The 26,201-nt window shown below is 39.8% G+C and overlaps 1 protein-coding gene across 1 annotated transcript; it reads right to left on the bottom strand.

Moving 5' to 3' along the window:
- Nucleotides 1-2,284: 2,284 nt before the first annotated feature.
- On the bottom strand, nt 2,285-26,158 carry WDR43 (WD repeat domain 43). Its single transcript, XM_082757176.1, has 18 exons — nt 25,879-26,158; nt 21,464-21,598; nt 19,747-19,868; nt 14,233-14,353; nt 12,920-13,059; nt 12,316-12,418; nt 11,174-11,238; nt 10,623-10,794; nt 10,080-10,166; nt 9,051-9,182; nt 8,434-8,571; nt 7,537-7,623; nt 6,075-6,106; nt 5,259-5,322; nt 4,297-4,410; nt 3,781-3,850; nt 3,099-3,154; nt 2,285-3,003 (listed from the first exon to the last, which is right to left on the bottom strand). The coding sequence occupies exons 1-18, from the start codon at nt 26,107-26,109 to the stop codon at nt 2,884-2,886; spliced, it is 1,989 nt and encodes a 662-aa protein (XP_082613302.1). The 5' UTR covers nt 26,110-26,158; the 3' UTR covers nt 2,285-2,883.
- Between the last annotated feature and the right edge of the window lie 43 nt (nt 26,159-26,201).

Here is a 26,201-nt window from a genome sequence, read left to right as displayed (position 1 = left end):
AGACCCATAAAGATCATTGAGTCCAACTCCTGACACCACACAGGTCTACCCAAAAATTCAGACCATGAAATCAGATTAAACCAGATTAAAATCAGACCATCACATTAAATGCTGAAATATTTAGCAAGAGAGGCATCAAGCATCGTTTGCACAACGCCCTGGTGCAACAAAGTTCCTCTGGAAGCAGGCCATAACAAGAAATGAGAAGGTGAGTGACACTGTTATACAGCAGGACCTATTTAGCAACCATAAAATGATGCCATCATCAAAGGCATTAATTCACAGGTTGCTCTTGCTGCCTGGAAAAGCAAGGTATTTTTGTGAAGCTGTTGTGACACCCCCTGGTCATTCGTGGTATTGCTCCTTATCACATTCGAAGTGCATTTACTACAATCACCTGGAAAAAATGCCAACAATAACATAAAAAGCCAGCAAGGAAAAAATCCCTCAGGTTGTGCAGGGGTGTCTGGTCAAACATTAACTAGACACCTATAAATGGAACAATACAAATTTGGTATATACAAACAGAAGTACACCTCAGAGTTTACACTGACTGTTTAACAAGCGAGGTTTGCTCTGGCCATATCTAATTAGACTTTATACAAACACTCATCCAAACTCCATTGCTCAGAATGAGCAGCTGGCCTATCCTCCTTACTCTCCTCATAGCTCTAAACACACCAGGATTAGGGCTGCAAGGCAGGGCCTGCCCCATTTCCAACCTCTTTCTCCAGATGCTGCATCTTTGAAAGACAAAAATAGGAATGGCATAGTCAGCTGGCCAATATTTTGGCTTTGATGTGAAAACATTCCTCAAAATCCCTCTCCTTTTCCTGCTACCATGTTCTTCCACCACTCCACTCCTGGAACAGGTTTGTTGTGCTGAAACAATTGACAAGCAATGCCTTCCTTGACAGCGCATTCAAGTTTCCAGCACCATCACTGCCCACGTCCAAGTAGTAGTGCCAACAAGGTACTCAGCTCACTTTGAGCCAAACCCTGCCTTCTAAAAGGACGGCACACAACTATGTGTAGGACCTTGCACAAACCAAAACACGGGTACTGCTTGTGTTACTCCATGCCCTAAGAGCTCAGCACTTACTAGAGATGCAGACCTTCATTCACACTCCTCTTTTGCCTGATTTGAAACCAGTCGGCAGGAACATCAGTACTGCTTGAAAAATTACACCAGATTACCTTAATATGGTGGCTTGTATGAGTACTGAGCATGCACAAGTGTTTGCATTTATTTTCAAAGCTTCTCAGTAATGAAACGAAAGCACAGCTTTACAAATAGTTCAGACACTTTTTTTTACTGTCAACTAAAACATTCCAAAGACCAGAAACCTTGAACTGCTGCTGTTTTACCTCCACCTCTCCAAAGAGGGAACAGCTCTTCCCACTATCAATCCAGTTTCTCCAGACACCACAACACCAATGTAACAGGGAGGTAAGAAACCAAGAATACTATACGCTTTGCAGAACATTGTAACCTATATATAGGTTATATATAACTTCTTTACTGAAAGGGTTGTGAGGCATTGGAACAGGCTGCCCAGGGAAGTGGTGGAGTCACCATCCCTGGAAGTCTTCAAAAGATGTTTAGATGTAGAGCTTAGGGATATGGTTTAGTGGGGACTGCTAGCGTTAGGTCAGAGGTTGGACTCGATGATCTTGAGGTCTCTTCCAACCTAGAAATTCTGTGATTCTGTGATTCTATTAGGTTGGCTTCCTCTTCCACAAGAGATCTGCCTTGTACAAATCAGGCATTTCACCCTTCACCACCACCCTTAGGTACCTAAGGGCTCTCTCAACAAACATCACAGGACAGATATTTGGTAAAGGAGATGTATATTTATTCACTTTACAAAGAGGGCGGTATTTAGTTGCAACAGCTCCATTTATAGACAAATATATTGTACATTATAGTGGTGAATGGCTCAGACCTTTACCAAGTTTTGCTCTTAAAAATGTTTGTACCTCTTCAGCTTCCATTAGCTGAGCAAATAGCTATCCTTGTTCTGCCTCTGAGATTAAAAATCCGTAATAAATGTGTAGCTGTGTGCTATGTATTCACAAGCATTCACCTTCTCATTTCCCTGTGTTACTCCCTTCTCCCTACCCAACTGAACAGTCAGTCTATCCTCTCTGGGTTAGCATTAATCTTATATACAGCCTCAATTAAAATGAAATTAGGAATCAGTGATATAGTTCTAATGTTCTTTTAAAGCACAAGAAAAGTCATTGATTTCTACATACAAAAGTCTTGAGTTCAAATTTGTTAAAAAAAAAAAAAAGCTGTTTTTAAGCCACTTTGGCATTAAGATACTGCCAAGGCATGGCTGAACTGATGGAGGGTGGGGAGAAAGAAAAGAAATTCGTTAAAGAATTTAAATATTACAAAAATATCTTTTTTTTTTCCTTTTTCCTTTTTTTTTTTTTTTTTTTGAAAAAATGCATCAGGATGTCCACTTGCTATTGCTAACTGAAGCATGGAAAGAAGGTATAGATCAGTTGTCTTTGATCCTTGAACATTTGAAACAAATTCAATGTAAAGCTGAACCAAGTTTACCACACAAACAGCGGTGGCAGATTTATTTCACTTGAGATACAAATGCATGTCCACGTGACAGGCATAATCTGAACATGAGGTGGAAGAAATGTTTCTATAGTAAGCGCAGGGAAATAGGGCGAGAAAAGGCTGGCGTGGTTAAACATTCTGGATTCAGAAATGCACAGTGCCCCACATGTGCCTCTGCACATAGGCTGTGCACAAGTCTGCACTCCCTATATGCAAATATGGCATCTTTCATCAAGATGATCCAGAATTGTAAAGTTCTGGTGGCCCACTTGTTTAAACTGTTAAGTTTATTCTTTATGCTGTTATTCTTCTTCACTTTCATTTTCTGGTTCCAAATCAGAATCACCGTTGATTTCCTTTTCAACAGTCATGTCTTGCTCATCTGATTGCTCCTCTTTTTCTTCGTCTTCATCCCAGTTTTCCTGGGGGAAGGGAAAACAGGAATGTTTGAGCTTTTGACAGTACTACAATTTCTGTTACAATCAAATAGGAGACGGTCTGATCCAAGTCCACTTACATCTGAGTCTTTGTCTGCAATCATCTCATCATCTGAACCTTCCTCTTCTGAGGATTCTGCAAAAAAGAAAACAATCCCTCAGTCTGGAGAACAGACTTGAATGTGTCCAAACAAAACCCAGACCCATGTGCTCCTAAACTAAACTGTGCTCCTCCATTGAACCATGCTACTTAAATTCTGAAACTAATTCTACATGAAGAATAGGTTGATCGACATAAATCAGAAACTAGTCATTCTGTTATGATTAAACAGTATGCAGTTTCAGTAGAAACTGCTGGCCCAAACTGGAAGTGTACATGCACACAACGACACTACCACCTTGTAGTTCTGATGACTTAAACGTAGAAGCTCGACTGCATTGATCTTAGCACATGGGCAGTTAGTGCTAGAAATCTGAGTTTGTTAGTTAAGTAGCATGCTGAACTTCCAATTAACTGTTTTTATAATTTGTAAAGCAGGTACAGGAAGGAAAGAAAGGAAACAAAAGTAGGGGAACGAAGGAACAACTAACTATACGATGCCTACATGATTAATCCCCACTTAACTGCCATGGGTTTCCCACAAAAACTTTCTACTTGCAAACCGTACACTAATAGATATGCGCAATAGATAGGAACATGATGAACAGCCACCAACCATCAGGAGCTCAGGAGTCGAGCTACGTGTAGCATGCAACACTTACCGTCCTCATATACCAGCTTTGCAGTCTGGTTAACTTCAGTTACATCCTGAACTGTTTCCGACGCTGCAACCTGAATAGAATTTGTAGATTAGCCTTAGATGAAATCATGTGTTCCCCAACCTTAAAAGTCAATAAAACTCAACAATGCAAATTAAGTCTACATCAAGGTTAACATTCATTCATAACTGTAGTTTAACAGCCAGGTAAATAGGAAGGACAAAATAAACCTTTAGAATCACCTGCTCTGAAGTGGCCTAGTATCTCTTGTTTATTGCTTTTTAAAATGTTATGGGTTAGTAGACATTTGGGCAAGAAAGACCACTTTCTGCAAGCACAGATTGACTAGACAGTCCATGAGTTGTAGTGCTTTGTGTATTGTCAGTGTAGCTGTACAGCAGTTGCAATAAATTCATTATGACAAGTTCCATTAGGTATAGTCTCAACGGAAAGCTAAGACTGCAAACAATGCTTCTTCTACACATCTGTGTATACCTGTATTATGAAATCAGAACTCACCTGGGTGACAAGAAGGAAAAGTCTTCCATGTAGACGGGAAAGCTTTTGCAGAGTTTTTACTCTGCTCTCCATTAACTGGTATAACATTCCCAGCTGAGGAATAAGGTCTGGCAACTTGGGAGAAGGAGAAAGAAAAACAAAGCTGTTAACTAATACAGCTACGTCTTACTTTAAAATTTTTAAACTACCTTTATACATTTGGGATAAATAATCCTTGCTCACACCACTCTGGATAGAAGGAAAAGCTAAGAATTTACAGATATCACTTGCAGACCAATCGACTAACATTTGACCATGTCTAGAACAAATCACCTGCTTTCAGAACATTGCAATTCTACTTACGCTACTTTTCTTTTCCACAGTCACTCTCTAAGCAGGTTTATAAAAGCACTATTCAGAAAGCTGTGTAAATGAGAACTGAATATACACCAGTTTATGAACACAGCATTTGCAAAGCCTTTTTTTTTTTTTTTTTTTTTTTGAACTGAACAAGAATGCTTTATCCATCACTTGCTAAGAGAAGGCTGGACCTTGATCCAGAAGCTACTACATTACCTGCTACCCTGCCAACTTTGGCATACCTTTACCCTATATATTCAGTCATGCTCAACACAGTTTCAAGATTAGCATCACGGTAGCAGGATAAATTTAGTTAAGTTTTAGTGACATACATGTATACTAGATCACATTTATGACAGTTGTATTGCTCCCAAATTCTCTTAGTTATGACATAACTTGTTTTGACTTTGGGATGACTATAATTATGTTATGAATGACAAAGACAATTTATAACAAATGTCCATCAACACAGCAAAGTGGTAGAAGTACAGTCCTCTGTACACTGGTTTGGGCACTACCATATATGGGGAGAAAGAGACAGATTCCTGAAGGAAGATGACACGTGTTTAAACGTTTAAATCTAGTTTTAGTTATGTGCACTAACCTTAATGCAAGATACTTACTGTGGAAAGGTAGGATGCATGTAGAGTAAAAACAGACTTCAGCCATCGAACCATTTGTGAGGCACTAGAAATGATATTAAATGATATTAAAAAGATATTGACTGACAATATCCATTTCATTTTCTATACACTAAGCTGTTCTACAGAAAGTCCTCTACTTACATTACATAAAAAGAAAAAGAAAAATAATATAAAAAGATGGAAATATAATCAGTTAGACTATGAGAGGCCTATATATAAGACACTTACTAGGAAAAGAACAGACATCTAAGTGAAGGAATAAAACTTATGCTCAGAGATCTGTGTTTCTAATGTCTTTAATTGGAGGTTTCAATGGATAAAAGATCAAAATAATATTTTTTTTTATCCAGTTAAGGACATCTAGTCACAGAAGAGCTATCCCTATAGCAGTATAATGGGGGTGGGGAGAAAGGAGGAGAAACTTTCTTAAACAATACCAGGAGCTGTCTAAAGAAAAGGAAACCAGACAAGGAAACCACACAAGGAACACATCTGACAGTGATTTGAGGTCACATATTTAGAAGGTGTGAGCTATCAATATTCTGGGACTTCAGATCCTGTCTTAGAAAAGGTATCCTTTTCATTTTCACACTTATGTCAGCCTGACAAAGCACTGTCTTAAAAGAAGGTCATCTTTGTACCCACAGTCAGGTGAGAATTTTTACCTCAAGATGCTATTACTACAACAACTGTTAATTAGTTACTTTGGAAATTATCACAGGGAAAGAGGGGACCATAATGCACACAATAAAAATGTATTCTGATAAATTAAACTATGGGTGGTTTGTCTCTTACCTGTATGGGTTGCCTTGCAATCTCTTTGTAAGCTATCAAGACAAAAATAATAACAATTAACAAGCAACAAATGCATAATGTGCTTAAATCCCAACATTATATCTACATGACAGCCCCAATATCGGGGTAGAAAGATCTCCAGCCATTTGAAGTTTACTAGAACTAACCACTGCCAAGCTCCAGAATATTATATTGCTGGCTTTACCATCCTATATGCAGGCTCGTAACTTGCAGAAGTTGAGTTCCATTACTACAACAAAACTGGGACTCTCAACATACAAGACGTCCAGAGGAACTTGAAGCTGTTAGAAGCTAAGACGGAAATCCCTTTGTGATTTGTTTGTATGTCTCTGTGTATCTGCTCAGTAAAGCAGCTGCTGCTAAGTTGGCAGGTTGGAGAAACAAGTGAAGACTTGCAAGGTAAAGGCTATTTCATAGAACAAATTGCAAGTTCTGGACAAGAGTTACATGAAGCTCTCTCCATCCACTGAGATAATCTACTGAAATACTTATGATTCTCTGACACAGGTGCAAGAGAAGAAATGCTGCACCTCATTAACATAAGTTTAGTAGGTATAAAAACATATGTGCTTAAAGCAAATCTAAACATTCAAAACCAGGCAGCCTGCATAATTCAGTTAAGATTAGTAACACAAGTAAAAATTAAATTTTACTTGTAGCCAGCACATTAAAATACAAGAGAAGTCTAACCATTAACTTGTTACAGAATGTCATTCATGTAACAAGAGCAACTAACTGATGTTCAGTTTAAACAAAGTAATACATAGATAAGGCCAATTATTGAAGTATTTCTGCCCAAGCACAAATTTCATGAACTATCACTGAATATGCAGTCCAGAAGCCAAATTTCCTCTCAAATGACTGCTAAGTGATGTCACAAATCACAAATATAGCAACTAGTCTTTTGAACTACCTTCAAGAGAAGAATGAAATTGCCCCAAAAGTGCTATCTGAACTGATTGTTTTAAGTACATATTCTCTTCTTATTTTTCTCATATATCTACTGTATTTATGGATTTATGCTCATATAACTCACTCAGGCTGGTATTGCTATTTTCACATTTCAAATTATCATCTACTTTAATAGAGTAAAATAAGTAATGCTTTTTTTTTTTTTTTTTTTTTTGCCATGGGCTAAATGCTTTAGAGCTGTAGCTTACCTCTTCCTTCATTTCCCACCTAAATGTTTATGATAATACTAAATGATCTAATGTTTTTCCTAGCTTTGACAGTGGCACTTTGTCCTTTGGTTAAGCTTCAGCCAGACAAAATAAAAGCAAATCACAGGAACTAAGAATTAAATAATTATGGTATTATAAAACTTTAAAATCAATGTTATTTCATTTACTGAAATTAAGAAACATATCCTGGATTTTCCCCAGATAAAAGACAAGTCAAAAGCAGTTTGTACAATAAGAACATGAAATGCAATCTCTCCTACCTCATGCAGCAGTGGAATGACAGCATGTATAGGCATTCTGGCTACTGTGTTCTTTATTAAAGTTTCCTTTCTTGTGTTAAGCACTTTCTGTTAAAAATGTGGAAAAATAAGATCAGGTAGTCATTCAGCTTTAACACGTGGGATCACAATCAAAAACTCCTGGGTTTATATCTCTTTTTCTACCCCTCTGCATGCTCACATGGAAGTAATAAGCAAAACAAAATTTACTGTGAAGAGTCCCATTTTTCAAGTCAACTACAATTAATAAAACATTTGATTAATTTGCCTAAAACAATACTTTTGCCACTAGTCCACCCAACCCATGTTAGAAACAAAGCACCAGACTTATTAAAGAGAATTTTTCTAGCTATTTTTCTATTTGTTTCACTTCTGTAAATAATTCCCTTTCACCATTGTCTGTGACAAGTAATTTCTACTCAGTGTTAAACTATCAAGAGATTTCATTTTCCTGCCCCGTAGCTATCATTTTCCCCTAGTTCAAGTGGAACAGCAAGATTTTTAAGTGAAACTGTTGTCATCAGTGTATTTTTCAAACAGTATCTATTCAGAAACTGTATCTGAGCACAAATCATTCTCCATCTCAAGCTGAAGGGCTTGCATTGGTAACATCAGTTGTAAAACATCTGAACTCTGACACAAATTTATCATACACAGAAGTGCTTCAAAGTTCATAGACTGACTCAGAAAGCAAAGTAGATTTAAAAAAAATATCACCACCGTAATTTGTAATACCAGTGCCTTGAGCAGCACATCAGCAGAAAGCAGCTAGGAGAAATAATAGGATCCTAACTGTTCAGCCTTCACAGCTTTCACGGGAGCTCCCCAAAAGTCTCAGCAAACAGATAAAACAGCATACAGTGATCTTTTAACACTTACATTTAAGATGTCTGAATCATTGCTTTCCAAGCCCTGAACCAACAGTACTGCAAAGCTATCTGTTTGCGGAAGGCCACCTGGAGTTTTCACTTTGCTCACATCGATATCCAAAGCCCCTAGGCGCTCTTCAATGCTGTCCTGCAGACAGTAAATAAGGGCAGAGTGTTTCAGTGCAGTTTCTCAGACATATCACCTGAAAGCAAAGTAGCTAGACCACACCATTCCCTCCTATCCTGCTAAAAAAATAACAGATTTAGCATATTCTTTTAAACGTACTAAGAGAGAATAGCCAGAGAAAAGAAGCAAGAATACATCTTAGCACAGAGTGACAGACACAAGTGTGCGATAAAGTTCTGCAGTAACATGGCAAAACTATGGGAAATGCATTCAGGGCTTGGATGAGAGTTTTTTTTCTGTTTTTTGTTTTGTGTTTGATTTGTTGTTTTGTTTTGGTTTTGGTTTGTTTTTTACCAAAGAAAAGACTTTCATACAAAGTTATATGATTCACTTTGCCTCCGTTCCAAACACAAAGCAAGTTCAAGTTTACCTAAAGAAGATGCAATGATGATTTAAGACTTTCTAACTCATCTTCGTGTTTTAAAGAGGATGCAACTTACCTCTGGCTCTCCTGGTTTCCTCTTGCTTTTATTTTTCTCCTTTCCTGAGGATGGAGTTTTAACAGCTGCACTATGTCCTGGGATGCCAGGCACTAGAACTTTGGTGTCTGAGTTCACAACTGGTGTCTTTACCTAGTGGAAAGAAATACCCACATATGCATGAATTGCTAATATCTTTACATTTCCTCAAGTTTAAAACACTGATTTTATTTCCAGACTCTTACATGTGTGTTAAAACCAGCCTGCCACAACCAATTAGAAAAATGCTACATGCCCCTGCCTGAACAATTCCTTCCCCACAGCTCTGCTGTGTGGGCCTTTATTTGAAGTACCTGCCCAGCCTTCTGTACTTGTGGGAGCCCTGCTGGGTGGCCACTGAAGTGATACAAAGACAATCTACTACAGTGAGCACTTCAACTTCCACATGATGCGCATAGAAGACAGACTTATAAATAAAATTTTGACTTTGTGGTTCAAGAACTTTACTGTAGAACAGTAGTGGCATTAAAATATTACCCTCTTCGCTCAACACACATCGTCTTTCTCTCCACAGGGCATGCTCAGACAGCCAAGAGAAATGAGTCTTCATTGCAATTCAGCAAAAAGCGAAACCAAGATTGGAGATCATCACTGCATGCCAGGGAGCTCCCAGACCTCTCACAGCATTTCAGCTCTGTAATCCTCCACCTCCAGGGACCAAGGAATTAGCACAAAGGCCCACCAGGCTGATGGAGCACCAGAACTGGCAGCTAAACTGAGGGTTAGAAAACTGGGGCTTTCAATTCACTACATCGATGCCATGAGCTATGATTTGAGCTACTGGAGGGTAACTGTGCGAGCGCATACCAGTACACAGAGCAGCCATGAAGCACATTCCCCCCCCCTCAACAAAGGCTATGGACCTCTGTAACTACACACCACAGATCTGAGTAGGCCTGTACAGTAATCCAAACTGATTTTAGAAGTAAATTCTAGCATTTCTGAAGTAAAATATGAGAAGCAACAGAACTGTATTTCACACAAGCTCACCTTTGTTACAGCAACTTCTGTTTTAAGTGCCAACACTTTCTGGACATCCCTTATCAAACATATGTGGGATTCAGAGGTGTTCAAAGACTAGAAGACCAGGAATAAAAACAGTTAAATATCAGTGAACTGCCCCTGCAATTATTAAACTACTGAAAGGTGAGAACAAACTCCAGAGGCATAAAAGAAGAATGAGCCTCCCCCCCGAAAAGCAGTTGCTTTACACATCTGCCTTTTATTATCAGATCTCCACGAACAAGTTCATGCAGAGAACAATTGCAAAAAGCATCAATGGCCTAATGTAGTAACAGTTGAGATGGCAGGAAACAGCAATAATGCCAAGTTTTACTTTAACTGAAAGAATCAAAGAATACAAATCCCCTTTCAAAACAACTCAGGGGCAACAATCATAACTCCCAGAAAAGGTGGAAGTAATAAGTTCCATCTCAAGATGTAATTCAAAAAAAGTGCATAAAAATCATCCAGATGAGAGCTGTTAGGAACCATATTACAAAACCCCAAACCTCTTCAGTAAGTTTTACATACCACTTTCTCTATGATGGGCTGTAAGGTGTTTCCATACACAAGCAGCAGAGACTGTTTGTCTGTGCAAAATGCAGCTGCTAGGATAGGGACTGGTTTTGGCGTGGAGTCCCCATCATTTCCAGGTGTTGCTATCTGGATAGTACAGTTTGACGTTAAGGGTTTTTTGCAGTAACTGCAGGAAAAAAAGGAATGATAAAAAAAAAAAAACATGTTTAGCTTAAAAGACTTCTACACCTTGCACATGTAAGCACTCTTCATTATCAAGTCCTCAAATTCAATCCTCAAAACTACATCTTTTACAGATGCTTCAGATGAGGTACAGACAGGCAAAACCTCAGCGAAACCAACATAACATATTACAGTATAACCCCCCAACAAATAAATTCTCCTGCATTTCCCCAAAAAACATGTCAAGTAAGCCAAGACAAGGAATCCATTGGAAACTGGTCTGTGAAGAGATGCAAGAGTTTAAAGGCAGCAGCACAACAAGATGAGCTTTGCTTTCCAGTTTGCCTTTTCTAAAAACACTCTCAGAAAGAATAACAACTTACCCATTTAAAATGTGTTCAAATAAATGCAACTGCCCATCTCTGCACACAACTGCTAACTTCACAGGCTGAAAGAAATCACAACAGAAGATTTTAATTAGACCAAATGACAAACATCCCACAACTATGAGACATCAGGAGACATTTGCATGGTTATGATTTGACTTTTTGCAGTAGCTACATACATTAGAGATATAACTAAATCCATAAGAAAGTTAAGAGACACTAACATCTCAGGAATAATTAGTACAACTATTAGGAGGCAAAAAGATAATTTGTAACTGTACTTTACTGTGTCACTACTGATATATCCAAATCTGACAGCTCAGACACTAACAGACATATATAACCATAAACAACAATGTTCCAAAAAATACAGTACCCAACTAGTCTAGAGGCACTGGTCTACAAGGCCACTGACACTGTCTCTGTTTCTTTCCTGTGAGAATATTTACAAAGTAAATATTTTTTGAGCAATTAAATTACAGGTGTGCATTACAGAATATTCTCATCTCCATTGCATACAATAAGAACGCACCAATGGAAACATCAGAAAGTGTAGCATGAAACACTGGTTTTGGAAAGAAATCTAAAGGCAGCAGGAGAAAAATGTTTTAAATCATTACAGAAACTATTTCTGAATGTTTCATATGCAGACATTTTTTCAAAATACAACTGCTATGAAACACCTGTACTTGCTGAAATTGAGACTTGGAGAATGCACATTGCTCCTTCAACTTGTAAAGGTTAGTTAATTCAAAATGCAGTTAGACTACTGAAGCCATTTGTGATCAGAATAAAACAGGACCACACAAATTGCATTTTTAGAAAAAAATCAATTTTTTTTTTACTGACAAAATCTAACACGCATTTTGATTACTAACTTGTCCTAAATAGAAAATTTCGGAAATACAAATGGCATTTGCACTTAGTAGCTTTGAAAATGAATGTTTCGAACTATCGGCTATATAAATACAACTGCAATAAATATCCTCATACTTGTGAATCAGCAGTCAAACCCTTTCCTGTCATAAAAGAAACAAAATACAGTAATTCAAATTCAAAGTAATTCTTTCTTTGCACCCTAGAAAGGAAGCTAATGTGAAAATTGTTAAACATATTTGGTTATAAACTACTGCTCCTACCTCTTCTTTGACTTCTGAAACAGTCAGGTCAATAAAAGTTGGTTCATCTGTTACTGTGAAAGACATCACAGCATTCTTTTCTTTCCTATCTGATCTGATCTGCCTGGAGACACAAACAGCACAGACAGATTATTTACAAGAGCAGAAACAGCAGCCTCTGCATCTGAAAAGCAGCACAGTGTTACAGAACCTGTAAATCACTCATGACACTTATCTACCTCACCCATGCCGTAACTGCAGCTTTCAGCTTTTGAAAGTGTTCCAAATTTCAAATACAAATTAACTCCCATGTGAAGTCCAGCAAGAAGAAAACTTAGCTTAAACTTCACAGCAAGTACAAAGAACAAGGCAGCCCATCACACACTGTGTTCCTAGCATACGTTGGGAATTCAAGTGGCAACTACTGGAAGCATGCTCAGACACAGCCAAGGAAATTCAAGTCTTCACTCAACAATCAGTGAATTGAAACCACCATGTAAGAGATCATCACTGCATTTTTCCAGAGTGCCCCTTCTGCTTAATCACAAAGTTCAGAACATACTTGTCAAGTCTATCCTCAATACTGATCACAATCAAAGTTACAAATTACAAAAAGCTTACATACCATACGCTCAGTAACCGGTCATGTATAGCTCCAGACAAGAAATAAAGCCCTGTAATTCCATCAAAGGACTTATTTTCATTCATAGGCTTCACTGTAGTAAACATTAATGATGACACTGATGTGGCATGGCCTGTGAAATGCTAAGAGGAGAGGGAAAAAAAAAAAAAAAAAAAAGGAGTTCTTCAATCATTGCCATAAGCAGTCATATGACAGAAAATAAATATTAGTTAAGGAAAGCTAAGAAAGATCCATGCATTACTAAGTCAACAAGGATATTCCAGTGTTTTTTCTGTTTGTTTAACTAGTGATCAATTTTGCTGCATTCCTGTATTTCTACATTTCATGGAAATGTTTTCAGACACTACATATTCATCACAATTTAAAAAGTTTAATGGGGAATAAAAGGCAAACTTGCTGAAACTAATCCTGTGAAAAGAAATCACATATGCCTGTACTGCTGTTACTGTCAGAAAGTACTTCATTTCACATTTTACAATGAAACTAGATTCACAGTTTCATTCTCAACGATAAGATGAATGTACAGGTCTGCTAACACACCAAGACTGTTCAAACAGAAAAAAAAAAAAACTATTCGATTTTTATGTTCACAAATAGTGTTTTTGGTCATCACAGGATGATATGTCATCACAGACACACGTACAGTAGTTGCCAGACGCCAGCAAGTCCACAGTAATGGCACATGTGCACACTTAGCAGGCTCCAAGTACCAGGAAATTCAGAAACAAGCTGCTTCCTCTCTGCTGTCATGCAATAAAACATGACTGCATTTATGGAACAGCCAAAATGTGGTACCTTGCTTATGTCTGAGCCCTGCACCCAGGGAACAATAATGATTTTGCTCCTCTGCCTTTCAATTGTTTTTAAAGCAAAGTTGATACCATCAGATATGTACAGTTTAGCAAAGAAACCTGAAGGAGCTCTTGCAAAAACCCATGCCAGCAGCAAACTAATAGTGTGCTGAAGTGAGTTCCCTGATAGAAGGGCATCAGAAAGGGACCCAGTCAAAAAGAAAGACACCTAAGGGAAAGGGTTTTGGTGGCATTCTCAGACAGCCAGGAAATTCAACATCCTCACTGAACTCTCAGCAAGCTGAAACTACAGTTCATGGTATCATCACAGCAACAGCTTCCAGCAGCCCCAAAGATGCCAGCTACCTCCTCATACCCAATAAAAAGTTTTCAGATGTCTTATTAGGAAACAAATACATAATGTCAGCAACCAAGTACGATTTTTATTATTTTATTTGTTATTATTATTTAATTTTTACAATCTAGTTGAGCAAAGTTACTTACTCTGTAGACTTCTTTGGTCTCCAGGTCCCACAGTTTTATAGTTCTACCAGCTGAAAGCAGCATTTTCCCATCTGGACTGATGCACAAAGAGCTGACACTGCTATTGTCGCCTTTCCACTTACTAAAATTTGGATGTAGAGTTTTTGTCCAAAGGGAGAAAGATGGAGAAATAGAAAAGACAACATTCATTAGCACAATCTGAAAATGCATGCCAACGATGCTGAAAAATTTAAGGCAGTATGTACTTTTAAAAAAAATAGTCAAAAATGAGGTTATTCTGCTTCTGCTCCTCTTTCAAATTAGTTCACACAAAAATACAGCAATTCAAAAATAAAGAGATATTTTGAACCACCGTGCTTTGCTTTGTTTGTTTGCTTTTTAAATATTTGCTTAGTCTGTTCTGAATGTCCCCCTCAAAATTATCTACCATTAAGGATCAGGTAAGAGGAGACGTACCATTTCAAGACTTCTCTCAGCACCATAATCCAAAAAGCTTACACCAACCTATTCAGAATGGACTTCTGAGTTTTAAGGCCCACACAGTTCCTGGCACTCCTCTCAAGTCTGTCAATGACACTGACAATAATAACCTTGGCCTTAAAGAGGTCCATGGTTGAAAGCACTATTTAAGAAAAAGAAAGATGCAGTCATGAAAAGCTTGCATCTGCTTAGAAAGAGTGTGAGTACTGTTATCTTCCTCACAGGCCAAAATTACAAGGAAATCATTAACGCAAACCCTTTATAGATAGTAAGTACCTCAAAACTCATCACGGCCTGATTGTGAACAGCCCCACTGAAATACTTCCAAATAACTTTCACATGCCTAATCACCACCTCTCCTGTCTTCCAAAACAGAGCTCATTTGCAGCATCGCCTTTGATTAGATTTCACAAAAACTGCAATTTTTACTGCCTACAAACTTCACAAACAACGTTATACTTTACACAGAGTATAAAAAAACATCTTCCAAATGAGAAGGTCAGGACTAAGAATTTCAGACCAAGCTCCATTTAATGAAGTGAACCCAAGAAGATATTTTCACATGTTCTAAAAAGACTCATCTAAACTAGACTACAGAATTTAAGTCACAGCAAAAAAATGTTAGTTTTTACTTAGGATACTCTTTATATAATTTTACAGGGAAGAGTTGTTAAATAGGACACCATGAAACACGAAGTTGCATAAGGAGACAAACTGAACACCTCTGAATGTTCAGAGTTTAAGACTTGAAAAAGCTACAAAGAGAAACAAAATATCATCCAGAATTTTCTGTATTACCTCTCTCCATCACCTTGTCTTGCCTCTTCTTCTACAGAAACTCACTCTTCCCCAACTTGCTCTTCTACCAGAAGCTTGCTCTTCTACCAGAGGTTTTCATGTGTGCTGGACAGACCTCCTGAAGAGGTTCTACAGACTACTTCTACAATAATTAAAAAAGCCAAACCTAAAGCCACGTGATTTCAATTCCCCATCTGGAAAATAACTAGAAGACTGCAAACCAAAAGAAGTTGAACATCACTTCTCTACCCCAGGAGCTTCTACCCTGAATTCTGCAGGACACATACAGATTCACTTCCAGGCACTCACAACTGTTAGAAAACGCAGGCAATCTGACATACACTGGTCATAAGCAGTTATTTTGGTTACCTTGTTCCTTCTAGTCTCCTCAATTTGGCTAAAATTTTAGAGAACTCTTTTTTTTCCTTCTCTTTCCAATTTCACTTACTTTAGATATGACTTGTTATACAAGTAGAGATTTTTTTTTTTCTGGTAAAAAGCATAATATTATACTGCCAGTGTGCCTTTCATTTACATACTCCAGTAACTATTTTGTTGTTGTTGTTGCCATCTTCAAAATAAAAGAACGTAATGCCTCTAACTACCTTTTATATGCTCAACCCCTACCATCAAATCTAGGAGTATTTTTCAGCATTTTCCTAAGCAATTATTACAATACAACCCAAACTGCCACAGAGTAACATCATTACTGTTGAACTCTTAGCAGTTTGTCAGTGGCATTCTCCTCAATTCAACAGAGAAAACTCACACAGGAGTAGGCACATCCTGCACATCAAGACCTCGTTAAGAGGCTGGCATCACAGGCAAGTCCTTGGCTTGTGTGACCACAGTACTCTCTTTCAGCCACAGACTGCTGAGGGGAAATGGTATCCATCTTGTAAAGTGAGAGAAGAGCAAATAATCACCAGGCTTGCTAACCTAACAAAGAAGGAATTAACCTATGTTGTGAGACAGGCACCACAGTCCCAAAAGAAGTGGAGGTATGGGAAAGAGGCAGAGGGAAGTACGCAGGTGTAGTGTGATAGGAAAAACTCCCACATTTCCCGGTACAGCAGCATGACTGGACCCATCTTGATGGCCGTGCATGAACACATGCAATATGAGAAACAATCAGGATGAGTTATATATCCATGGGCAGCTTCAGAGCTTTGATCTTATTGGGACCACAGAGAAACAGTGAGAAAGCTTGCAAGACAGGAATGCTGCAATTAATGGACTTTTAGAGATGCTATTCAGTGAAGACATGCCAGGAAGGTGAGGAGGGTTCCTCTGCACAAAAGGGTGGCTTGAACACATGGAGCTTTGCTTTGAAACAGGCAAAGAGCCAGTGGAGAACTTACAGGTACATATGAGAAGAGGCCAACAATGGTGATGTGGTGAGCATCTGCTACAGATTGTCCGATTAAAAAAAAGTAGATAGATCTTCAGAATCCCAGGCCCTGGTTCTTCTAAGGGACTTTAACCACTCCAGCAACTGCTGGAAGGGCTGCACAGAAAGGCAGAAGCAATTCCAGAGATCACTGACAAGCGATGAGGACATTGTCTTGGCACAAGTGATTTACAACTAGACTATGAAAGGTGCTTTACTGGATCAACTACAAAAAAAAAAAAACACACCACCCCACAGGTCAGGGATGCAATGGTTGATGACAACCTTAGCTATAGCATCCACAAGACAAAGGAATTCAAGACCCTAAGAAAAAATGAGCAAGATAAACAGCAGAATAGCAGAGTTACAACTGTGGACTTCAGAAAAGTCCAGACTGCAATTCATTAAGAGAATGATTTGCAGTATCCCAATGGAAATTGCCCTGAAGGGCCTCAGGAAAGCAGGTTACTCTTTCCTTGAAACACAAAAAGGTCCATTCTAATGTGCAGAAAATCACTGGGTGTTGCAGAGGGGTGTCTTGGCCAAACAGATAACTCCAGAGTCACCTCAGAAATGCAAAAAAGGATTATAGAGAAGGTTGAAGTGGGGATAGGCTGCATATAAAAATATTGCCCAGACATGCAGGGACAGAATTAGGAAAGCCAAAGATCAGTTGGTGTTCAGACTGGAAAAGAATATGAAGGCCAACAAAAAGGACATCTGCTGGCATATCAGCAGCAATATGATCATGACTGAGAAGCGTGCAGGCCTGGTGCTGAATTGTGTAGGGACCCATCAACACACAGAAAAGGCCAAACCACTCAGGAGCAAAGTCTACTCTCAAGCCTCCTATGCTCCCAAACCTAGTGCCAGAGCCAGAGGAAGCAAAGCATTACCCACAGTAAAAACACACCAAATTAGGAATCACAAGAGCAAAGGTTCACACATGCTGCTCCGTAAAACAGAGTATGGGATAAGTATAAGCATACTCCATAAGCAGCATGGGACGCACCCAGAAATGCTGAGGTCAGTGGTATTACAAGGCTACCCTGCCATCTTTGAGAGGCCACATAGCTCAGAAGAAACATCTGATGACTTGGAAAGAAAAAGGACAAATGTATCTGCAAAAGGGAGAATACAGGAAACAACAGGAAAGACTGTACAGCACATCCACCTACTAACCATTTCCAGGTAACAAAAAGGTCAAAAAAGGGACTGGAAACTGCCAGAATAGATTTTAAAAGGGAAATCATCCCTAACCAACCTAACTGCCTTCTTAACGAGACAACTGGCTTAGTGGGCAGGCACTGTATACAAGTTAAATTGACTTTAGCAATGCTTTTGACAATGCTTTACATCAAGCGACATAACTCCAGTCTGGCTGCAGTGATACCAACTGGATAGTCTTGAAGGTGGTCTAAGAACTGCATGGATCACTGGGCTCAAACACCTGGAATCGCTGCTATGAAGTCCAGCTGGTGGCCAGTTACTGGTGTAATTCCCTAGGGACGTCTCAATGCCATTTAACAATCTTAGTATTCACCCAGGTCTTCATTAGTAACCTCGGAACATGACAGTATGCACCCATAACAAGTTCCCCAGATTACAGAGATCAGCAGATACACTGGAAGGTAGGGCTCCTATTCAGGGGCATCTCAACAACCTGAAGAAGTAGGAAGTCAAATCTCAAAGATCAAAGGAAAATGTAAAGTTCTCTGCGTGGGATGGAAACACAAGTTAGTAGCGAGCATTTGTAGCGATGAGGTCAACTGCACGCTGACCTGCATTAGCTAAAGCATGCCCAGCAGGTCAAGAAATGTGATTCTTCTCCTCTGTGCAATACTTTTCAAATTACACCTGAGCACTACCACCAGTTTAGAACAGTACAAGTTATTGACATAATGCAGTAAATCCAGTGAAGGACTACCAGGAAGGTTTCGAGGCTGAAGCACACGGCATAACAGGAATAGGTGAGGGAATTGGGCTCATTCAGACCTAGTAAGAGAATGCTAAGGGGAAATCTTACTGCCATCTTTTGCTGTCTTATGTCAGGGTCTAAACTTAATACAACATAGGGACACATTCCTTTCCTAAGAAAACCAAGGAGGTTACTGGTGATCAGCTGTCTGCAATGCCCACACCATCTCTAATGAAACTGGTAAACTGCTGCAAGAGTAATTTACAAGAAAGTAACAATAGCAGACGAGAAAGGTTAAGATGTCATCACATACTAGGCTTCTATTGAGGTAAGATAACCAGGATCAGTAACAGAAATCTTAGTTTCTTCTTTTAAGTTTAAAAAATGTTTTATTTTATTAGAAAAGGAAAAAAAATGCCTACCTCAACAGGAGTTTAATGAGTAGCAGCCTGCTCAGACAGCCAAGTGGAATTGTCCCCACTGCACGTCAGTAGTGAGCGAAACCAATTGGGTTATCATCACAGCAAGGCCCTTTGGGCAAAGTAAGGTGCACATGACAGATCTAACTAGGATGAGGTGTTCCAATATCTTCTAGAATCTGCATTTTTCAGTGTCAGAAAGCTTGTGTCTCACTCAAGGACAGCATGGAGGGACCTAAGCCCCTCTTAGCAGTAACGAATTCATCTAGCCTTTCCAGTACAAGGAGGATCCAACAAAAGGAGGAAACCTGACCTGTGAGAATTACACTTTTACCCTTAACAAAACTGCATTAAAGCCCTCAGAAAATCAATAGCCAACAGACAGTTTTGTCCAGCTGGCATGAATCCTACATAGAGTGCAACATTTCAGCAGGACATCACTAAAACCTGTGAAGGAGGAAATACATATCAAGCGCCAAGAAAGCCAACCAAGAAGAGGCATCACTCACCATTTTACTTTGCAGGTCTGTGTGTTCCATTCCACAATGTGTTTGTCCTCTGAACAGCTATACAAACAGTAGTTGTCCTGGTGCCACCTCACACAATTTATTCTATTGTCATGACCACCATCCTACAAAAGAGAGGGTCACTTATGAATAAATGAAGAAGTCTTGCTACTGAGTCTTCCCTACCATCAACAATGTGAACAAGCTGCTCTTTCAAGAACTGAATTCAAATCATTGGCAACTCATAGAGGGGTACACAGCATGCAACTTTTTTTTTATGCTTTTAAAGATCAATACACATTATACAATTATAAATTACAGATACTTCATATTTTGGTTTGTATTTGGACTAATTCTTGTCCTAGGACTTCAGAGTTAACAAAAAAGTTGTCTTGTCCGCTACCAACAGCCAAAGCTGTCTAAACAGTATGAAATTTTCTCAAAAGAATGGCTAGCACGTATGTCTTGTTGATAGTTATCTAAGTGCTTGATTAAGTACATTTAGAGATGGGTACCCTTCTCTTCATGCTCAGCATTCAAGAGTGTGCAATCATCAAATCAGAAGACCCTACAACAAGTATGTATCATCTACCTTTCTTAATGAAGGACTGAAATATCTGCTGGTCAAATCAACAAATCTTTTAATCATTTATTGTATTTTCTGCAGTTTATAAAATTTCATGATTTGAATCAGCAACAGCCAGCTCAGACTGCTTCCAAGGAAGTCACTGTAAATTGGCCTTGAGCAAGACAAAAACCATCAAAGCAAGACATTCTGTTTAATAAGGACAGCTAAAAGTGACAGCTCTATTTCTAGCAGGAATAATCTTTTAATTCAACCTTTATGTATAAAAAAGTACTCACTAAGTATCATCTGCTATGCCGATAATATAGAAGAGCAGACTGTTTCCAAACTGACCCACACTGTGAATTTTAACCTAAAACTCCTTTACTTTGTTCATAGTTTTCAGGCCTAAGAAAATTTTCCATAAAACAGTGTTGACACTGTTGACCTAGTGTCACTTGGATGCATCATGATTTTAAGATGTCCTGGCTTTCTCCTAATCCCTGTACATTTATTACTACGAGTTTAGAAGCAGAAGAATGTGCCCAAGTATATCAAAGTATTGCAGTAAGTTGCTTACACAGATTCACATTGCTTGTTACATAACCCAAGCCTAAAAAAAAGTTACTTGGGAGTAGCAGAAAAGCTAACAATGAGAAGTGAAAACTTTGAAAATCAGAATCCCATCTGAGGAAGATCAGGCTCTGAGAGGGTTCCAAAGCTTCCACAAGGAGGTAAGTTTCTATCTGTACAGAAGATTCCATCAATGCAACTTTCACAAGAGTCAATGAATGCTTCAAATCTGCCCTCTTTTCCCACAGCCCTGTGCAGAGGCAAGGGGTACGACACTTCCCATGAACCTAACTGTTCAGTTAGACATTTCATCAGGTCTATCATACCGAAGGTAAAACAGTAAATCCACACACAATATTAGGATACCGCATAAACTTTCAAACTAAGAGTTCTTGATGTGTACATACTGCTAACAATAGAAGAAGTATCATTCAAACATTTCAAAGAATTTGAATTACTGCACCTCTATTCATATATGTAGCTATTAAGGAAAAAAAAAAAAAATCTGAATAATTAGGTCAGTTTAGGATAAATTGACACCGCCACTGTTTGGTAGCACGTGATGAAGAGTGTATAACTTACTAGCTTGCTCTGTAACTCTCCTTTAACTGTGCTGTACAACAAAATGCTACCAACTGCTGTGCCAATAGCCAGGATATCCAACTGCTTGTCCGCTTCTGCAGCTTCAGACTTCCGTTTTTTCCTCTGGGGCCCATCCTGGAGAATTGGAGAAAAAAAAAAGAGAAAAGAAAAAGTGAAACAAATTGGTCTGACCAGCTATTCTTAACAGTTAAAGCAAAGGGTAAAAAGCTTCTGCAAGTTTGAGACCCAGTCAGCTAGCACAAATCCACAGAGGCATAAAATGAAGACACTGAAGCACACAGAACCTTGAGGTTCATCTTGTACCTCCATGTACAACCATAGCGAAGTTGATATGAGTCACTTGGAAACATTCACTGGAGGCCATTTTGCTAACCTAGCCACCACATATGAAGGAAAAAATAAATAAATCAAGTTTTTCACAGAGCTCACTTCCCAGAAGCAGAAGTAAAGATTACTACAGTCACATAATTTCATCCCCTGGATGGAAATGTGTTTTTATCAAGCTTGATCAGTTTACCATTTCAAAAAACCTATTCAGAAAAGTTTTGCAAACACTAAGTATTGATAACGCCTCTTAAAAAGAAAGTGTTACGCCACTTTGCAGAGGGAAGCAACCAGGACTTAAAGCTAAGTCACTTGTCCAAGCCCTCCTCTGATCAGGCAATTCTCAAGCCTTCACCCTCTCACTTCGTAAGTGATACCAATCACTTTTGGAAGGAGTTTCCATTCATCTTGCTCTACCAAATGCACACTAAATGAAAGTATGAAAAAGGCAGAAGAAAGAGCTACATTTATTCTTACAGAGTTAATCTCACATAACTAATCACCAGGGGAAAAAAAAAAATGGAAAAAAAGTGTTTGAGCACTTTAGAAGAAAAAAAAATCATCCCTAATGCCAGTGGTTAGTTTTTAAATCGGACTTTGGTAAGTCTCCTTACATTTGTTACATCATAGCAAAGCATTCTCTCAGATTAAAAATAATACCAAAAAATACACACAAGGTAAGGCTTTCTCTACAAAACAGATCCATGCACTAACCAACAGCCAGACAAAGGCACAGGAGACTCAGATAAAACGTGGGCTCTGTGCAAACGCCATGTAGTGCAGCTAATCTGTCATACAATAGACATCACACAGCAGACGTGAGTAATTTCTACTCAGCCCCAGAGATATGATTACAATCAGGCTTCAGGAGTTTTCATTACAATTAAAATTTTAAATTTTAACAGTGCAGGGTAAATAGTTCGGTTGTTTGAATTACTGGGACTTTTCTTCCCCTTCATATTTCACATACACAATGTTTTCCCCAAAGAAAAGTGTTTCGTTTGGAGCTAGTAAATACAGAAATGCTATATTGCTGGTTTAAAACAAAAGCAGACTCTAGAGAAAAGAGAGGACATCGGCTTTTTTGCAGGCAATTGTTTAGGCTTCATCCTTCCTGGGAAAGGAAAGTGTTTGGAAAATATAATGAAAACATACGAGCTAGGAAATCATCACAGTTACAACGCACAACCAAGTAATCAACCACATTTTAAGACAATATGAGAAAAGGCTCACACACTAGTTAAAATTTTGGCAGTGATGCCAACTAAGCCATCTCCAAACACGTGTCAGAAATGCAAAGATTGGGACCACACAGCCAGTGGAGATCCAAGTACAGTTTGTCTTTTCAGGCACTTTTCAAAATCTCTTTATGTACTTTTATTAATCACCACTACCAGCCAGGACTGCAAATCAAAACCACAATTAAAAACAGATTTTATTCTCTTCCCTTCCATAAAGCTTTTAATCAGAATTCATTCACCTTCTATTTCAGTTTGTGACTGATGTCAACGGTGCTTCCAGTGTCTAGGAGAAAGCTAGGGGCAACAAAGGTTTCTCCAGTTTTATGTTTTAACATCTATTGCTTTACTGAACACGCTCTATCAGCACCGCTAGAGGGTCATTTTGTCATAACTTTTTGCTTGAAAGAACTATCAATGGAAAATTCAGACACCTATTAACATTTGAAGTGACAAAAAAGCATAGCTTTCATGGAGCAGACAGTGGAGATGAACTCTTGTCTAAATTATCTGGTCCCTTCTAATTTTTCCAGGTTTATGGACACTCAAACTTATTTAGAAATACTGAAAAAACATAGTTTTAATAGCAGAGATGGTTAGAAAAAGTTATTTGCAAAGGGTAATCTTTTTCATAATGCTCTTTTTTATGTAGGGCAGCTGTTGAGAATGAGGGTTTTTTTTATTTTTTTTTTTTTTACTTTGAATTAACAGAAAATTCATCCCCATTGCTAACACATGAAGTAAAACACTTAGAACGCTGAAGTGGGGGGACTCTTTTAAGGAGACTTAAGAGTTGAAGGTGAAAAGAATAGTTGTGACTTATAAGGAAGAAAGTGGAAGAAGCTATTTTGAAAGTTGGTGGTCGGCATCCTCTTGCAGAACATACCGCTGCATGGTAGGGGAGATGGTGAGCAGGGCAAGCAGGAAGCACTGACACTGCAGAAGCACGTGTGCAGGGAACATGCCAATAAGCCACCACTGCATCAGCAATTCCAGGGCCTGGAGTTCAAAACTTCATTTCCAGTATTCCCCTTGAAACACACAGCCTTTGTTAACGTGGCAGCAGTCCAGAACATGGTTTAGGTGTGACTTGTTGAAACAACTTTTACAGATATTTATTGGCACAGTTTTACTTCAGAAGACTAGATACTAGTACTACACATGGAGATGTCAACTGCCAGCAAAACGAGGAAAAAAGACTAACCAATACAAGAGAAAATACATTCATTTCAATGGATTTGGAAGAGCCATCACAACTGCAGTTCTGCAGCTTTGTCTAAGGACAGCCCAATGAATTATAAAAGTTTATGGCAAGATTATTCCAAGAAGCAGTATGTTTTGAAACTGCAAAAGTACCAACTTCCAGGCAGCGGACCGCATTCAAACTGCTAGAGTAAGAGAAAGCACCAGGAGGAGACCAAAGTTTGTCTGATTAAATTCTTTTTCCATACAATGCTAAAAACAGTTACGTTGTAGCATCTGTAGCTTTTAGGGGTGGCTGTCTAGAAAGACATTTTTTAATATGTTTTTAACAGCTACTCAAGGCTTTAAAACTTTAAAAAAAAGAAACATTTTTAAAAGTCTCCTGTGGTTGACCTAGGACACCAAAAACAGTGCAGCATGTTAGGTTTTGAAGCTGCACTGCACGAAGCAGAGGTTAGCACCGCTTTCATGTGCCAGTTTCAGTTTATGTAAGAGCTTAGTTCCTACTCAGCCTTCTAATCAATGTGTGCATTTTTTTCTTCTAAAGTGTATTAAAAATGAGTAATTTAAAGGCCAATTTAAGACTAATGCTTTCTTCAAATGCCCTTTTTTAAAAGTTGCTAAACTGAGCTGCTCAACTGACAAAAATGGGAAAAAACACATCTTCTTTTGGACGGGCAATCTAGAGTGTGTTATGCACTTCAAAATACCTGTTAAAGTATTTTTCATAAACAAAAATGTTAATATACCAAGACATGTTTAAAAAAAGTACTTGTTATGACAAAGAGCGTGCATCACATACAACTGTCCAAGGTATAAGATTCGCTCAGGAAATGGTATGGTCTATGTAAAAGAAAAGAAAATGGCATAGTCTAGCTAAAGGGATAAAGATTACTTCAACATAAATGGGATGAAAGGAGTGTATCTGACGGTATATAATAGAGCTATTTTCACGTTGAGTGTCCAGTTGAGCTGAAGTAACCGAAATTCAAGGTGGGAGGTGTCCAAGCCCTCCGATGCGTGCTCAGAGGTGTCTTGCTGCATACAGAGTACCTGCTTGCAGGGTTCCTGAGGTGAGGGAAGCGTGTCGCCGGCAGCGCAGCCGCCTGTACAGCCGTGTTGCTGAGCCGGGGAAGCAGAGGCAGGGCCTGCGCCGCTCCCTGCCCGCACGTGGACGCGGGCAGCCTCCCGGTAACGCGGCGAGGCGCGACATACCTGGCTCCTCGCAGAAAGCCTCCTTCCACGCGGGGGGGGTACAAAAGACAAACGATGGTGGCGGTCAGCGCTTTTTTTAGAATTGAAGAAAGGAGGAGAAAGCCCTCACGGCGCCAGATGAACACCTGAAAACCCCCTTCCAGCGAACAACCCCGCGGAGGGGATGGGAGCGAGAGAGAGAGAGGGGGGGGACCCCCCACACACACACAGAAGAGACGCGGGGATGGGGCCGGGCCCAGCCTCGCCCCCTGCCCGCCCGCGGGGCTCCCCCCGGCCACGCCGCGGCCCCGCCACATGGCGCCGGGAGGGCGGGGTGAGGCGGCACGGCCGCGCTCCGCCGCCCCCCCCACACTCCCCCCATCCCCTTCACCTCCCCTCACCGCCATCCCCGCGCCCCCCCACCCCGCTCCGTACCTTATCGGGGGGCGGGCGCCCCCCCGGCGGGGCCCAGGCCAGGCAGGTGCAGGCGGCGCTGAGGTGGGCGGAGGGCACGTACTCGTGCCGCAGGCGGCTGCCCGCCGCCTCCCAGACGCGCAGGCGGCCGTCCGAGCCGCTGACGGCCAGCAGCCGCCGGTCGCAGGGCGAGAAGGCCAAGGGGGGCCGCGCCGCCGCCTCCCCGCCGCACGCTGCCGCCGCCGCCGCCATGGCGCTCCCAGCCCGGCCCTGCCGCGCCGGCGCAGCCCCGGCCGCGTGTTCGCCGCCAGCGCCTGCGCCGCGCGCTCCGCTGACGCCGTTCC

Source organism: Aythya marila (genome assembly GCF_965140915.1).
Source record: "Aythya marila genome assembly, chromosome: 3".
NCBI classification, from domain to species: domain Eukaryota; kingdom Metazoa; phylum Chordata; class Aves; order Anseriformes; family Anatidae; genus Aythya; species Aythya marila.
This window is presented reverse-complemented; position numbering and strand designations above follow the sequence as displayed.

Excerpts from the sequence above, each read along its gene's own strand:
- WDR43 (XM_082757176.1), bottom strand. The coding sequence starts at position 26,109 with ATGGCGGCGGCGGCGGCAGCGTGCGGCGGGGAGGCGGCGGCGCGGCCC. Across the intron at positions 12,419-12,919 it reads GACCGGTTACTGAGCGTATG|GCAGATCAGATCAGATAGGA; the intron begins GTATGTAAGCTT and ends TTGTGTCTCCAG. Across the intron at positions 6,107-7,536 it reads TCATTCCACTGCTGCATGAG|CTTACAAAGAGATTGCAAGG; the intron begins GTAGGAGAGATT and ends TTGTCTTGATAG.